Source organism: Rhinoderma darwinii, chromosome 3, assembly GCF_050947455.1.
Source record: "Rhinoderma darwinii isolate aRhiDar2 chromosome 3, aRhiDar2.hap1, whole genome shotgun sequence".
NCBI lineage: Eukaryota > Metazoa > Chordata > Amphibia > Anura > Rhinodermatidae > Rhinoderma > Rhinoderma darwinii.
This window is the reverse complement of record NC_134689.1, coordinates 255,053,113-255,068,939: the sequence shown is the minus strand read 5'-3', so window position 1 is coordinate 255,068,939 and position 15,827 is coordinate 255,053,113. Positions and strand designations below refer to the sequence as shown.

The 15,827-nt window shown below is 40.8% G+C and overlaps 1 protein-coding gene across 1 annotated transcript in view; it reads left to right on the top strand.

Annotated features, from left to right (window-relative positions):
- ICE2 (interactor of little elongation complex ELL subunit 2) overlaps positions 1-15,827 on the top strand; it is an 85,496-nt gene that overhangs the window by 58,792 nt on the left and 10,877 nt on the right. Inside the window, exons 13-15 of the mRNA XM_075857788.1 lie at positions 4,282-4,366; positions 7,063-7,113; positions 9,942-10,197. Of these exons, the coding sequence (XP_075713903.1) occupies positions 4,282-4,366; positions 7,063-7,113; positions 9,942-10,197 (392 nt within the window). The remainder of the gene's footprint in view (positions 1-4,281; positions 4,367-7,062; positions 7,114-9,941; positions 10,198-15,827) is intronic.

Genomic DNA, 15,827 nt, shown 5'->3' with positions numbered 1-15,827 from the left:
TGTCTGTTCTTTCTGCGGTCCCGTCTCCTGGGCCATGCACGGTACGTGGAAACCACGGTCGTGTGCATGGGCCCATAGAAATGAATGGGGCTGCAACTCTCCTATGGATTTTCGGGGGAATTGCGGCCGCAAAAGCACGTTCATATGCATGGGATCTAATCCCTTAATGACAAGTGACCGATATATCTGTCACAAACAGGAGCTAGTTCCCGCATAGCGATAGATGTATCCGTCACTCTGATCTCGTGGGTACTGCCACTGTAGCCACGAGATCAGCGGCAGAAGCACGGCTGTTAAACACAGCAAGGCTCCTGCCGGAATCGAAGAACTCCCAGATTACGTCAGTTTAACCTCTTAGATGCCACTGCCAATAGCAACCGCGGCATCAAATGCGTTTGACAGAGGAAGGAAGCTCCCTCTGTCACCCCATCGACACCGAGATTGTGGGGTGCAAATGGGTTTCCATGGCAGTTGGTGGCCTAACAAAGGTTCCCAGGTTTGCCTTCAGCAACTGCCTAGGTATGGGCATGGCCCTAATAGATTGCCTGTCAGTTTTACACTGACCGGCAATAATGCTTTGGTATACGAAGTATACCAAAGAATTTAGATTTGCGATCAGAAGATCACAAAGTGAAGTCCCCTAGTGGGACAAATAAGTAAAAACTGCTAGTTTATGAAAAAAAAATAAAACCCCTATTTTTTCCCCCAAAAAAGTGGTTTTATTTAGCCGACCCATAGAATAAAGGTAACATGTTATTTATAGTGAACGGCATAAATTTATAACGCGAAAAAACATTGCTGAAGTAGCTGTTTATTTTTCAATTCTCATAAAAAAAAAAAAAAAGTTAATCAATATATGATATTCATCCAAAATTGGAATGCAATTGAAAAATAACCAAAAACAAAAACAAGCCCTTATACGGCTATGTCAACGGAATAAAAAAAAAAAGTTATGACTTTTGGTCATTAACATGCAAAAAGGCCTGGTCATTAAGGGGTTAACAACATATTTATTTTTGTGTAAATGGGCCTATGCTGTAAATAAAAAATAAAAAAACTATCCTTCCTAGTGTGGTACAGCTCTTGGAAGGGACGGTTCACGTGCCACATGCTTGTATATTAACCCTGGATTTATACGTAACCAGATGATCTAAAAGACTATATTTATTTTTTTTAGACCTCTAAGGGTATGTGCACACACACTAATTACGTCCGTAATTGACGGACGTATTTCGGCTGCAAGTCCCGGACCGAACACAGTGCAAAGAGCCGGGCTCCTAGCATCATACTTATGTACGACGCTAGGAGTCCCTGCCTCGCTGCAGGACAACTGTCCCGTACTGTAAACATGATTATACTACGGGACAGTTGTCCTGCAGCAAGGCAGGGACTCCTAGCGTCATACATAAGTATGATGCTTGGAGCCCGGCTCCCTGCACTGTGTTCGGTCCGGGACTTGCGGCCGAAATACGTCCGTCAATTACGGACGTAATTAGTGTGTGTGCACATACCCTAACAGTAGTCCTTACATTGCTTTTATCAATCTAGTAGCATGCCTTTAAAACCACGCCTGCTCGCCTATATCCTTTCTACAGTTGGCCTATGGAAATCTCGTATCGCTTATCATGTGACTTCTGCGCCAGCATTCCTCCTCAGATGCCTTAGCATGCAGTGTGGTAGCTGAGATGTCCGTGTCGAGTGCATATAATTATGGATACAGGAAAGATTCATGCAATATGATCCATTTGCTTAAACTAGTGCCTTGTGTGTTGAGTGCCAGTTTGGAGTGCTTCGATACTGCCTGCTGCTTGGCAGAGAAGTGATGAGTGTGAGATTTGAAGAAATGCCCAGGACCATGAAAAGTGCATTCTGGAAGCAGCGGTGTGAGTCAGAGCAGATCCCTCATCCTGTGTGATTACTCCATTTCCTCTTCTGGAAAATAATGTATGTTTTGTTTAGTGGTTTCCATAGTAAAGCCCCTCCCTGTGGCCAAGTCAAACATCACCGTTCTGTCATTTTTTATATATCCGTACACTGTTGCTGGTCCGTTTCCCTGTAAATACTACACATCTTGCTATTAATCGTAACAGCAAAAGATAAAATAAAATCTGTTTGTAATACTGATGAAAGCAAGTGAAGGGTTATAACATATGATGTGGTAGACGTGAGACTAGAACAATGTCTTCTGCATAAGATTTAAACAAAACTGCCCAAAATGTTAAAGCTTTCTATGGATGGTGAGTGGCTGTTTGTGAGTCGTCAATTGTGTATTGTCATAATGGATCTGGCAGAGAAACCGTGCCTCCTTCCCAAGAATGAGTGCGAGTCATCTCAGCAGCTGTGTAGGATGGACCGCCGTATCTACAACTATGTTATAACTTCTAGAATAAAAACCCTTGTGCTCCGCAAATGTCACCCTGTAAACTTTCCTCTCTTGAACTTGTGATCTTGCAACCTCTTTGTTTAAAATCTATGTCACATGGCACTGTGGTTTCAATGTATGCAGCAGATACATTGCCCATCCGGACATCCTGAATTTGAGTTCTGGTTTTGACTAAGGCTTTATCTCTGATTACAAAGCCGCGGCTTTTATATATAGTTATAGTTTCTATTATTGTGCATTATCTCTCGTCAATATCATATATAGATTTCTTCATAAATGCATACATTAAATAGCTCCACTTGCAATTATTTTCTTATAAATATCATACATTATTGCATTTATGTTGCTTTACTGTTTGATTCTCTTTGTTCTTGTTCTGTTCTGTCAAACTATAAATAAGCACTGCACGTTGAACAAACTTTGTATAAATCAATAGTGTAAGAGAATATAAGAAACATTTTAATATATCTTATAAGAGAAAAATGCCTCTCTACTTTTCAGGCTCCTCTCTGAATTTACTGCATTCTCAGTCATCTCAGTTTACTGAGGGATCAGGTTACAGCTGTCCATAGATGTTTATGGGAAGGGAGGGGGAGGGGGAGGAGGTTGGAGAGAGACATCACGTCCAGGCTGGTAGTGCTGTATATTCATTATCAGGACACTGCAGTAATGTTAGTGTTTGTGTATGTGGCTGCACATAGCGATATAACTATATTGCTAGTGCAGTGTAAATGAATGGAGAGAATTGTATGAGGCTGATTGGTCAGCGTCATACACTCCTCTGTACAACGCCCACTTGGTCTAAAGTAAAACACGCCCACTTGGGCATTAAGAAACTCATTAGCATAAAGCTAAAAATCGCTCATAAAATGGTTTAAAATAGATCGTTTTTCTAAATAAAAAGCATTACTGTCACCTACATTACAGCGCCGATATCCTTATATAAGAGATAGGGCACTTATAATGTGGTGACAGAGCCTCTTTCAGACACAGACAATGCTGCAGCAACTAGTAAGTCTTCCATCTCACCCCAGTGCTGGATTCTTAGCATACTTCTCATTTACTGCTGTATAATCCCCTCCATGCTGCTTCGAGTGATAGATAGGAGAGCATGATTCTCCTCTAATCTATGTGTACAGTTTATAGAAGACCTGATAGCAGTTAGTCTCCACCCACTAGCTCTGAGAATTCGAGATCGAGCCTGCAAAGGGGAAAACGGTTAAAAATCATATAATGGTCAGAAATTGTGTTAATCCTCATGTACACACATATGAAAGCTTATTCTGAAAAGTCACCTGAAAGTTTAGGTAAGTTTTGTTAATCACAAATTGAGCACAGACTAGATGATGTAAGATGGCAGGGTAGAACAGTCTCCTGATAAAAAAAAAAACAGACTACGCAACTATAAAAAAAAATTACAGATCTATTATCAGGTTGCGATTTGCAATGAGAGGATGTTTCTACCGGTATGTTACTATTACACAATGAAATGTGACGCTATCATCCTGTACCCTTTTCTATGCTACCACATGTCTTGCTTCTTACTAGTAGAAATGCGCCATTCCGACCGATTTATGCATAAACAATAGTTTAGACTACACATTTAGTATTCGCCATAGCAACCGATTACTTCTCTTATTTTACTTTTTAATCTGCACTGAAAATGGAATATGTCTTGTTTGCTATAGTTAATGCTGACTTTTAGGCCTCACATAAAAACGAGTGCAGGCAAAATGTTTGAAATTACAAGTACAGATTTGAGCTTTTTTCCACCTCTGCTAATGAAAAAATAATGATTCACTGCTCCCCTCCTGTGGAGAGTGCCATCGATTTCTTGATGTGCTCAAGGATTTTAAGATAAGTCAAGTTTTTGCTCACTTTTTTCTTTTGCTTTATAGGACACGTTGATGCTTTAACTTCTAAGTTCTTCATGCTAGAGGAAATTACCCATGAAAATTTGAAGGCAAGCATGAATACATTCAAGTAGGTGTGATCATTGTACTGCCATGTAATATATTACATCACGCCGGGTTACTGCCGGGTGTTCTTTAATGAATCGTAAATTACTACAATTATGTTTGTGTTGTGTATATAGTATCTGTACCTTGCGTTCCTAATGCTATACTAAATTGCATGAAATCTCCTGTAAGCGAAAATGGCTTGCAACAAGATTTGCAAGAACTACTCACCCAAACCTGTAGGGGAAAATGAATACACACAAAAGCAAAGGCTAACAATGACTTTCGACATAATTATATGTGAACAAAAAGTTGGGATGTGACATCTTTAACTACTAGTAAGGGATTGTCTAGAAATAGAAAAAAGGGTTTAATTTTATTCCAGAAAAGGCACCACTGGGCTATGTTGGGTATTGCAAATCAGTCTCATTCACTAGGATGGCGTTGGGCTGCATTATCAGACGCAGCCCATGGACAAGGTTAGCGCTATTTCTGAATCTAGAAACCGACCCATTTTTTATTTTATTTTTAACCTTGACAATCCCATTAAATCCAAACTATTTGGGCAGGTTTATGTATCTTTTTCTACAGTCATTACCTTGACACTAAAGCACATTGGGAATATTAACGAAGACATGAAAGGCAGGTGGCCAAGGATAGTAAAACAAATCCCCAAAAATTCTTCAAGTATATAAATGCAAAAAAGCCAAGGTCTGAACATGTAAGACCCCTAGATAGTGGTAATGGGGAGTTGGTCACAGGGGATCAAGAGGAGGCAGATTTACTTAATGGGTTCTTTAGCTCTGTATATACAACAGAAGAAGGAGCAGCTGATGTAGCCGGTGCCAGTGCTGTTAATAGATCAGTTGATATACTGAATTGGATGAATGTAGATATGGTCCAAGCTAAATTAAATAAAATAAATGTGCACAAGGCTCCGGAACCAGATGGGTTACACCTTAGAGTTCTTAGAAAGCTTAGTTCAGTTATTTCAGTCCCCCTCTTCATAATATTCAGAGCTTCTCTAGTGACTGGTATAGTGCCAAGGGACTGGCGCAGCACAAATGTGGTGCCTATTTTCAAAAAGGGCTCTAGGTCTTCCCCGGGTAATTATAGACCAGTAAGCTTAACATCCATCGTGGGGAAAATGTTTGAGGGGCTATTGAGGGACTATATACAGGATTATGTGACAATAAATAGTATTATAAGTGAGAGCCAGCACGGTTTTACTAAGGACAGAAGTTGTCAACCTAACCTGATCTGTTTTTATGAAGAGGTGAGCAGAAGTCTAGACAGAGGGGCCGCTGTGGATATAGTGTTTTTGGACTTTGCAAAGGCATTTGACACTGTCCCTCATAGACGTCTAATGGGTAAATTAAGGACTATAGGTTTAGAAAATATAGTTTGTAATTGGATTGAGAATTGGCTCAAGGACCGTATCCAGAGAGTTGTGGACAATGATTCCTACTCTGAATGGTCCCCAGTAATAAGTGGTGTACCCCAGGGTTCATTGCTGGGACCACTATTATTCAACTTATTTATTAATGATATAGAGGATGGTATTAATAGCACTATTTCTATTTTTGCAGATGACACCAAGCTATGTAATATAGTTCAGTCTATGGAAGATGTTCGTGAATTGCAAGCGGATTTAAACAAACAGTGTTTGGGCGTCCACTTGACAAGTGAAGTTTAATGCAGATAAATGTAAAGTTATGCATCTGGGTACCAACAACCTGCATGCATCATATGTCCTAGGGGGAGCTACACTGGGGGAGTCACTTGTTGAGAAGGATTTGGGTGTACTTGTAAATCATAAACTAAATAACAGCATGCAATGTCAATCAGCTGCTTCAAAGGCCAGCAGGATATTGTCGTGTATTAAAAGAGACATGGACTCACGGGACAGGGATGTAATATTGCCACTTTACAAAGCATTAGTGTGGCCTCATCTAGAATATGCAGTTCAGTTCTGGGCTCCAGTTCATAGAAAGGATGCCCTGGAGTTGGAAAAAATACAAAGAAGAGCAACGAAGCTAATTAGGGGCATGGAGAATTTAAGTTATGAGGAAAGATTAAAAGAATTAAACCTATTTAGCCCTGAAAAAAGACGACTAAGGGAGGACATGATTAATTGATATAAATATATGAATGGCACATACAAAAAATATGGTGAAATCCTGTTCCTTGTAAAACCCCCTCAAAAAACAAGGGGGCACTCCCTCCGTCTGGAGAAAAAAAGGTTCAACCTGCAGAGGCGACAAGGCTTCTTTACTGTGAGAACTGTGAATCTATGGAATAGCCTACCGCAGGAGCTGGTCACAGCAGGGACAGTAGATGGCTTTATAAAAGGGTTAGATAATTTCCTAGAACAAAAAAATATCAGCTCCTATGTGTAGAAATTTTTCCCTTCCCTTTTCCCATCCCTTGGTTGAACTTGATGGACATGTCTTATTTCGTCCGTACTAACTATGGAACTATGTGATATCTTCATCCACTAACCAGAGACAAAAGAGTTCTTGTGCAATGCAGGAGCTCTCGAGAGCATTAGGTTTTATCTTTACACACTGCTTACAGAAATAAAATGGCAGTATGATCGACAACACTGCCGTGAAATCATGGCGATGGAAGACGGAGTGGATAAAACCTCATATGGAGCTGTAATGACTGGGGGGAGGGGGTTGTGTCTGAGTAATGATGTTCTGTTTTTTTTCTGTACAGGCCGGCTAACTGCCTCAACTCTCTACGTCATATCTTGAAATGGGTGACTGGGTAAGGATCCGATGTTAATGGCTTTATATATAGAGGCACTTTTAGCTTTCAAGTTATCCTGTCCGTAATTGTTTCTGGAATACAAGCCTAGTTACAAGTACATAAAACCAAGGATTTCATTACTGCCTTACTGAGCACTATCTTATTGATTTTATCTACGCTATCATATTGCATATTTGTTTGTAATGTAAATCATCACAGCAAGATGTAGAGGAAATGTGTATTGGGCAGACCCAGACACACATCCGTGCAAACAAGTTATTGGCTGTCTCCTAGTTTAGGTGGAAATGGTGACTCATATCATTAATATGCCCAGTTTAGTTTACACACCTGTAGTTGTCAGAGCAAACCCTGCTGTAGATGAAAAGCTAAGTCTATGTGTGTATATGGCATAGAATTCCAAAAAATCAACTTCCACTTCCAGATCTAGCGCTGGGCCCCGGCAGCCATCTTTGTCACTAGTAGTCAGGACGTGTGTGCGCCAGAGTATATGCGACCAGCACTTCTACTCAATGAGCGCTACCTTACCAGAGTGATAAGAGCTTGTAGATCCAGCATTGTTGCTCAGTCTGTGTCCACTGTTACTAAACTACAACATGGTGGAGGAAAGATATATAATACATTTCTACACAACAACGTTATTTCCTTTAACACTTTCATTGTCAAGGATGTATGTAATATGACATGGCTTTAAAGAGGCTCTGTCACCAGATTTTGCAACCCCTATCTGCTATTGCAGCAGATCGGCGCTGCAATGTAGATTACAGTAACGTTTTTATTTTTAAAAAACGAGCATTTTTGGCCAAGTTATGACCATTTTTGTAGTTATGCAAATGAGGCTTGCAAAAGTCCAAGTGGGTGTGTTTAAAAGTAAAAGTCCAAGTGGGTGTGTATTATGTGCGTACATCGGGGCGTTTTTAATACTTTCACTAGCTGGGCGCTGTGAAGAGAAGTAACATCCTCTTCTCTTCAGAACGCCCAGCTTCTGACAGTGCAGATCTGTGACGTCACTCACAGGTCCTGCATCGTGACGGCCACATCGGCACCAGAGGCTACAGTTGATTCTGCAGCAGCATCAGCGTTTGCAGGTAAGTCAATCTTACCTGCAAACGCTGATGCTGCTGCAGAATCAACTGTAGCCTCTGGTGCCGATGTGGCCGTCACGATGCAGGACCTGTGAGTGACGTCACAGATCTGCACTGTCAGAAGCTGGGCGTTCTGAAGAGAAGAGGATGTTACTTCTCTTCACAGCGCCCAGCTAGTGAAAGTATTAAAAACGCCCCGATGTACGCACATAATACACACCCACTTGGACTTTTACTTTTAAACACACCCACTTGGACTTTTGCAAGCCTCATTTGCATAACTACAAAAATGGTCATAACTTGGCCAAAAATGCTCGTTTTTTAAAAATAAAAACGTTACTGTAATCTACATTGCAGCGCCTATCTGCTGCAATAGCAGATAGGGGTTGCAAAATCTGGTGACAGAGCCTCTTTAAATGCTTGCCTCGATTATACAAGGGCTAGAGCTCAGAGATCTAAGCTGTAGGTGCAATTTTCGGGGTGCAGCAGGAGCAGGATGGAAAGTTTTCCTGCCTGATTTTGTGTCTGTGTACGGGATGGGTGGGAAGCAAGGGATAGCAGGAAGAAAGCTCACAGCCTGTTACTGTAATCTTTTCCTCTGTACAGCCTTTCCATGACCCCAGGAGGGTGGGACAGCGGCATTTTTCATGTTATCAGTCCTCTTAGCAATCAGAGGGTATATGTGCTCTCTGACTGTCACATTTGGGGGGGGGGGCGCTTCTTTTCTCTTACTAGAGAGCTGAGCAGTTACACATGTAATCACCCCCTGCGTCTGATCAGACTCCCTGTTTCCACTCTAATGTTTAGCGCCATCTGGATCTGGAGGTTTTTTTTATTTTATTTTTTATTTCTGGTGATTATGTTTTGAATCTCAGCCTCTGCTTGGATCAGACTTTTTGCCACAAAAATGACCTTTTATGCATTTTTTTACATTAAGCTTTGATGCAAAATTGCATGAAGGTGTCCGTGAATGTAAAGTGCTGGGTGCGATTTTTACAAAGCTGTCTACTTTAAAAAAATATACATGTCCGAAGATCCGACATTTATTCCGATTTTTTTATTTTTATTTTTTTTCACAATAGTATTTGAGTCTGTTTGTTTTAAACACGGATACAAAATAGAAACAATAGCTCAAACGGTTATCATAAACCAATATAGGCACTAAAATCCTAGCATAACCGTTGGAGCGGAGGAAAAAGAAAAAATTAGAGGAAAGGGACCTGTGTGTGTCAGGACAAAGGAGGTAACAAGCGAAAGAAACAGATGCGACAAATTTATTAAGGCTTCTTTCACACTAGCGTTCGTATATGTTTATCTCTCATCCATCAGAGGAAGAGAGGATCGAAAGATTAAACGGAAAGCAACGGTTGATTTCAATGGTAATTCTTTGGTTTCAGTTGCTTTCCATTTGTCTCCGTTCGCTAGGTTTCTGTTATCTTGAACGGAAACAAAAGTTCTGCAGACTGCACTTTTGTTTCCGTTAAAAAAAAAACGAGACCTAGAATTACCATTGAAATCAATGGTAATTCTAACGGAACCGTTGCTTTCCGTTTTAATGTTTCGATCCTCTCTTCCACTGACGGAAGGGAGGTAAACGTTTACTACCGCTAGTGTAAACTACGCCTAAGAAGCGTGTGCCTTTTTAATAATGGTCACATCTTACTCCATCTTAATTCTTTTTAAGACTGGTGCAGTCTTCATAAATCTTCCCCTATGTCTGATGATTTTTTTTTGTCCAAGCAGTCTCCAGGATGGATCCTACCTATTGAGCCATGTGTCTGGTGACTCCTCTGTCTACCTCTATAAAAGTACCACAGACTACAAAAGAGGAGCCTATAATCTGCATGACATGCACTGTAATCCTCCTAAAGCACCCTCATCTCTGTCTGTTCCCTGGGTGCCCTTAAATCCCAATCTCCTGTTGAGCTATCACATCCAACATGGCCGTCCACCCTGCACTTTCCCGCCTGCACCAGAGAAAGATACAGGAATAAAAAAAGTAAGTGTTCAATTATTAGTAAAATACTGTGATTGTATCACTCACTGCCGGCCGGATGCATGTGGATTTCTGCACATTCCTGCCACTGGGGGTAGACATTATACACAGTGTAGTAGGTGTAGTTTCCATCTAATCTGTCAAAGATGGTAGCTGAGCTTGAACATTGAAATAGGTTATTAATAGAAAAAAATTAATACAAGATTTTCTATTTATTACAGTAGAGGTTTTTTTTCTACTTAAAAAAACCTGTTTTTTATGTTCTATACGATTGGTGTTGATCTGGGAGCTAGGACCCCACAGTTCATTAGAACCACAGGTTGTTTTTGTTTTTGTTCCCACCTCTCCTCTGGTTTTAGTGGAAAAGTGAGTGTGTGCGGTTGTTCATATGGCACAATATGTCCGGTATGTTGTAGACAACATGATACACTGTGTAGAGCCCACCACTGTACCAGCTGGAGATGCAAATTGTATATTAGCCTTGTGAAACTAGCTTATTAAAGCTGCTGTCACATGAATATACGTTATGGCATGTCCCTAGTGTATGCCATTACTTACAGATCATGGGGGTCCAACCTCTCGGACCCTCACTGATTACAACATTCAAGAGTAAATGTTCCCCTGCACAGCGCTACTCGTGACCTTGTGCTGTGCAGGTTGTTAAACGGGTCTGTGTTGCAGTTTTCTGCACAGTTCCTCATGAGGCACAATGTTGTGCAGAGGGGGTGAAGCGTTGAGAAGCATTACACGAGGCTCTTTGAAATTGCTTAGCATCCATGTAATACTTGCACAGCAGGGGCCCTGCAGAATGATAGACACCACTTTGTAGCATCTCTTTGCTCTGGCTAATAGAGGTAGGTTCTGTTTGGGGGACCCCTTAATCCATATGCATCAGCCAAAACTAGAAATGGAACATAAACAGTAAAAGCATAATGAAGATTTGTACCTCTACCATGTTTTGGAACTACTGGTTTTGGCTTATAAATACTGATGCAAACTACCGCCAAAAATACTGCCGTGTGAAAGTGGCCTTAAGGGTAAGTTCACACGTAGCGTAAATACTGTGGATTTACAGTAGCAGCAAAGTGGATGAGATTTGAAAAAATCTTATCCACACGCTGCTTAAATGCTGAGCGGAAAAACAGCTCAGAAATTGACGTGCGGTTTTTTAATCTGGAGTATGTCAATTGTATTTGCGTAAACACTGCTTATTTGCTGCGGGTTTTCCCCATTGAATTCAATGGGAAGGTAAAGATGCAACTCAAAAAAAATCAAATCTTATACTTACCCAGAAGACTGTGTTTCTTCGTCCAGGCCAGCCTCCTGGGATGACGTATCATCCCAGGGCTGCAGAGCATCATGACGTCAGGACTTCGGAGGGACGCATCGCCATGGTAAATATCCAGTTTGTTTTTTTGTGTGTGTGCAGTTTTCCGCAGCTGACATTCCAGCCATAAAACTCCACCACAATTTGGCGTGGTTTTTCGGCCAGAATTCCCTGTGGCGTTTAGGGTGGATACGCTGCGTAAAAGCACACAACATGCCCTTATAGTGCACATGGAAAGGAGTTGTCTTAAGAGGAGAACTCTATTTGGTAAAGTTCACGCAGTGAGAAAAAAATCTGCCTCAAAATTCCTTCTGGAATTTTTTAGACAGATTATTTTTTTTTACGCTTTTTCTTCGTGTTTTTTGCCTGTGGCCGTTGAATCGAATGCAGAAATCGAAAAAACACTCCAAACGAGCGCCACAGGTTTTTTTTGTTTTTTTTATTTCCATCAGGTCAAAGGCGGAAATAGCTAAAAGAGCACTCTGCTTTTTTTTTTTTTTCCTACTAGCGACCGAAAGCCGCCCGGGTGAAAACAAAAAAAGTCTCCACCTCCCACTAAAATTATCGGCGCTTATTCCGATGGGGGTTTTCATGGCAAAATCAGCCCCAAAAAATGCTGTGTGAACTGCCCCTTAGGTCTTATTCAGACTACTGTTAAAAATACGGAGAGCAGATGGACCCATGCAATTCAAGGGGGCCGTTCAAGTCTACGAGGGATCCGTAAAAAGGGGTGCGACTCGGATGTGTAAAACGGCCATTTTTCACGTCCGAGTTTACACTCGTTCGTCTGAATCTGGCCTTACTGTGAAAGCTTGATGTTTGACCTCAAAGCAAGACACTAAAATGTTTCGTTTTGTCACTTTATATTTATCTTCCCAAAATCCTTGTTTCTGTTGCTTTGTAGTGATTTCTATTATGTTATAGAATTCCCGCTAGAACAATAAATAACCCTTCCTGTTTTTGCTGTTGCAAATCCCTGTGTCTGTTTTTCCCTCACCTTTACTTTTGTTGCTTTTTTGCCACGATTCTTAAAATTGTTGCAAAACAGCACAATTTTTGTGGAAACAGCTGCTTGTTTGATGTCATTACCAAAATTGCAACTAAAAAGCAACTTATGTAAATGCACCCTAACAAATTTTAGTTGTTGTGTATGTGATCATGGCAAAGAAGCCTTGTGTGTAGGGATTGGTTTTGCTGTTTGTAGAAAAAGTCTGAAGACCTCTCCCGTGTCAGAGGAGGGGGGAGTTAAATATTTGCAGAAAATGGAGTTTGATGTCATTTTTGGATCCTACCCCATAGCAGTCAAGGAGAATTGCTGAACTCTGCCAATTTCCAAACACTTTCCCTAAAGCACTGAGACGTGTATCGTTGTTTTTTGTTTTTTTTTATGGAGTTTTTTTTTTTTTTTTGCCAGAAGGAAAATATGTTGTAACTCTGAGCTTTGTTTTATGGGTTAAACAAGGAGAGTATGAAGTGCTTTCTGTGGTCTACAAACTCAAACACACAACGTCTGTAAGAATTGGATTCCCCTGCCTGTGTAGTCTGGATGTGACCTTTATTCTGGGAGGATCTCTACAGAGTTGCTGATTTTGAAAAAAAAAAAGGAAAAATTTGTCATCCTATCAAGACTGCCATGTATTGTAGTTTGTCCTTTTCTTACTAATGATGTCGTGTTTTATCTGAGGATTTTGTTATATTGTACCTGAAGAAGTTCTAATATACCAGTGAATAGGGTATCCTTCCAGTTTACCAGTTTACATGATATGATCTGCACGCGAGGTAGCAGCACTTTACTGTAGAGTAAATGAGCAGAAAACGCTCTACCATACTCCATATAAATGTTGAATCGTTTTGTAAATACTAATATATAAGGTACGTTCATGCAGATTTTGATGCAGGTTTCACTCTATACATTTTCATTACTGCTTTACTACAAAACTGTCATCTAACCGGTTTCACAAACCCGTCAGCAATTTATATTCTTAAAATTAAATTATGCTAATGTTTACTTACTGACATTCAACCAAATGATAATATTTTGACGTTTAGCTTCTCTCATGAAATGCTATTTATTTATATCGCCAGCTGTATAAAAACACTATGTACAGTAGTCTTTCAGTCATGGGAAATTCTATGGGGATTTATTAAAGGGTTGTCCACCTTCTGGCAACTCATGACCTATCCACCGGATGGGTGATCAGTACATGATCTACGGGGGTCCGACACCCGGGCCCCGCACAGATCAGCTGGTCCGGTACCTCCATGCACCAGACGTACATGCCGGAAGCAGTTGGCTCTGGCAACAGAATAGCGGCCGAGCTGCAGTACTGAGAATAGGAGCAGACCTGCAGTTCAGCAGCACGCCCACTATGCTATGTACAAAGCCAACTGCTTCCGGCTCCTTACATAGCATTATGTACCACAACATCCGGTGCCTACAGACCACTAGAGGGGCTTATCGGTGCGGGGTCCAGGTGTCGGACCCGCACCGATGATCTACTGGTCATCAGTTGTCAGAAGGTGGACAACCCCTTTAAGGCCTCATGCACACGACCGTAAGGGTTTTTACTGTCCGCAAATACAGATGCACATCCGTAGCTGTCTGCAATTGCAGATGCACCCATAGACTTCTATGCACAAGTCCGTGCCGCAATTGTGGACAAGTGTAGGACGTGTTCTATATTTTGCGAATCATTTCTACGGCCCACACACACATCCGTAAATATACGGAAAGGTGTCCATGGTGTCCTATAGAACTAAATGGGTCCGCAATTTCATCCGTAATTGTGAATTCCATAATTACAGATGAAAACTATGGTCGTGTGCCATATAAAACCCCAGTGGCACAATGCAGTCAAAGTTGGAGTGAGATGCTCCTAATTAAAGGGAACCTGTCACCAGCATTTCACCTATTAAACCGGCAATACCAGGTGGTAGTGGGTGAAAAATCATTTCTATATAACCTATAATTGTTGTCTTGGTCGGCTCTGTAGCTTTAGTATTCCGCTTTTTAGTGTTCCCGTGCCGTATGCTAATGAACATAAAAGAGTCATATCTTTGTTTGAAAAGAGTCAAATCTTCATTTGAAAAGAGTCAAATCTTCATCCCTCAAGTCTTTCCGAGTTTACCCGCCTTCTTACTTTTGATTGGGGGTGTGCTCACAAAGGGACACCGGATTATTACGATAAAAGGCGCAAAATGTTTGCAGACCGTTATTTACAGTCAGAGGAGGAGTTTAGAAGAGGGGATAACGGCAATGAACTTTTGATAGCAGCGGCCAGCGAGGGATAAGTAAAGTTCAATAGATGAAATTCTGGTGACAGGTTCCCTTTAAGCGTTTTTCTGGCTGTCCGTGCGTCTGAAAGGGAAATTTCCGCAATTATTTACGCCAGTTTCCGGCAAACACTACAGTAAATTTGTTGCGCCAAGCCTCCTTTGGCTAAACCCCACCCACTTTTCAGAACGTGCCGTAGGCATGTGTAAATGCATCATAAATCAATTTTAATTATTTTATATATATTCCCCCCCCCCCGCAAATTTCTATTTTTGATGCATTTGCGACTATTCTACACCAGAAAACTGGCGTCAAAGTTAATAAATTCCCCCTGTTTCTATTTATCAGGCCTATATAACAATTATGTGCTCCTCACCAACCCCTATAAAGAAACGAATAACCTCCAGTGAGAAGAAAGAATACAACAGATTTCAAAATGTAGTCATGTATTTCCAAAAATGAAACCAACAATAACCGTAATATCAGTAGGGTCTCTTTCACACGGCGGTATTTGCTCAGTATTTGTGTAGGTTCCACTACAGACTTTGGCTTACAAATACTGACCAAAGTGGCCAAACATGTAAAACCACCATGAACAATAATAACTTGGAATAGAATTTCAGACTCTCACATTGTTTTGGTGACCTTTCCTCCCACTCTTTACAACATTGCTCCAGTTCATTAACCCCATAGTGACCAGCCTATTTTAGGCCTTAACGACCAAGGCATTTTTTAAAGTTTTTCCATCGTCTCATTCAAATAGCTCTAACTTTTTTTTATTTTTTACGTGGACATAGCTGTATACGGTCTTGTTCTTTGCGGGACAAGTTGTATTTTTTAATAGCACCATTTTGGGGTATATCGAATTTATTGATTAACTTTTATTAACATTTTTTGGAGGGAATAGAAAAAAAAACAGCAATTTCGCCACACTTTTTGCGTCCTAAATTTACACCTTTATTCATCGGGTTGTTACGATTGCAATGGTACCAAATTTACATAGATTTTGTATGTTTTTCTACTTTTACGCAG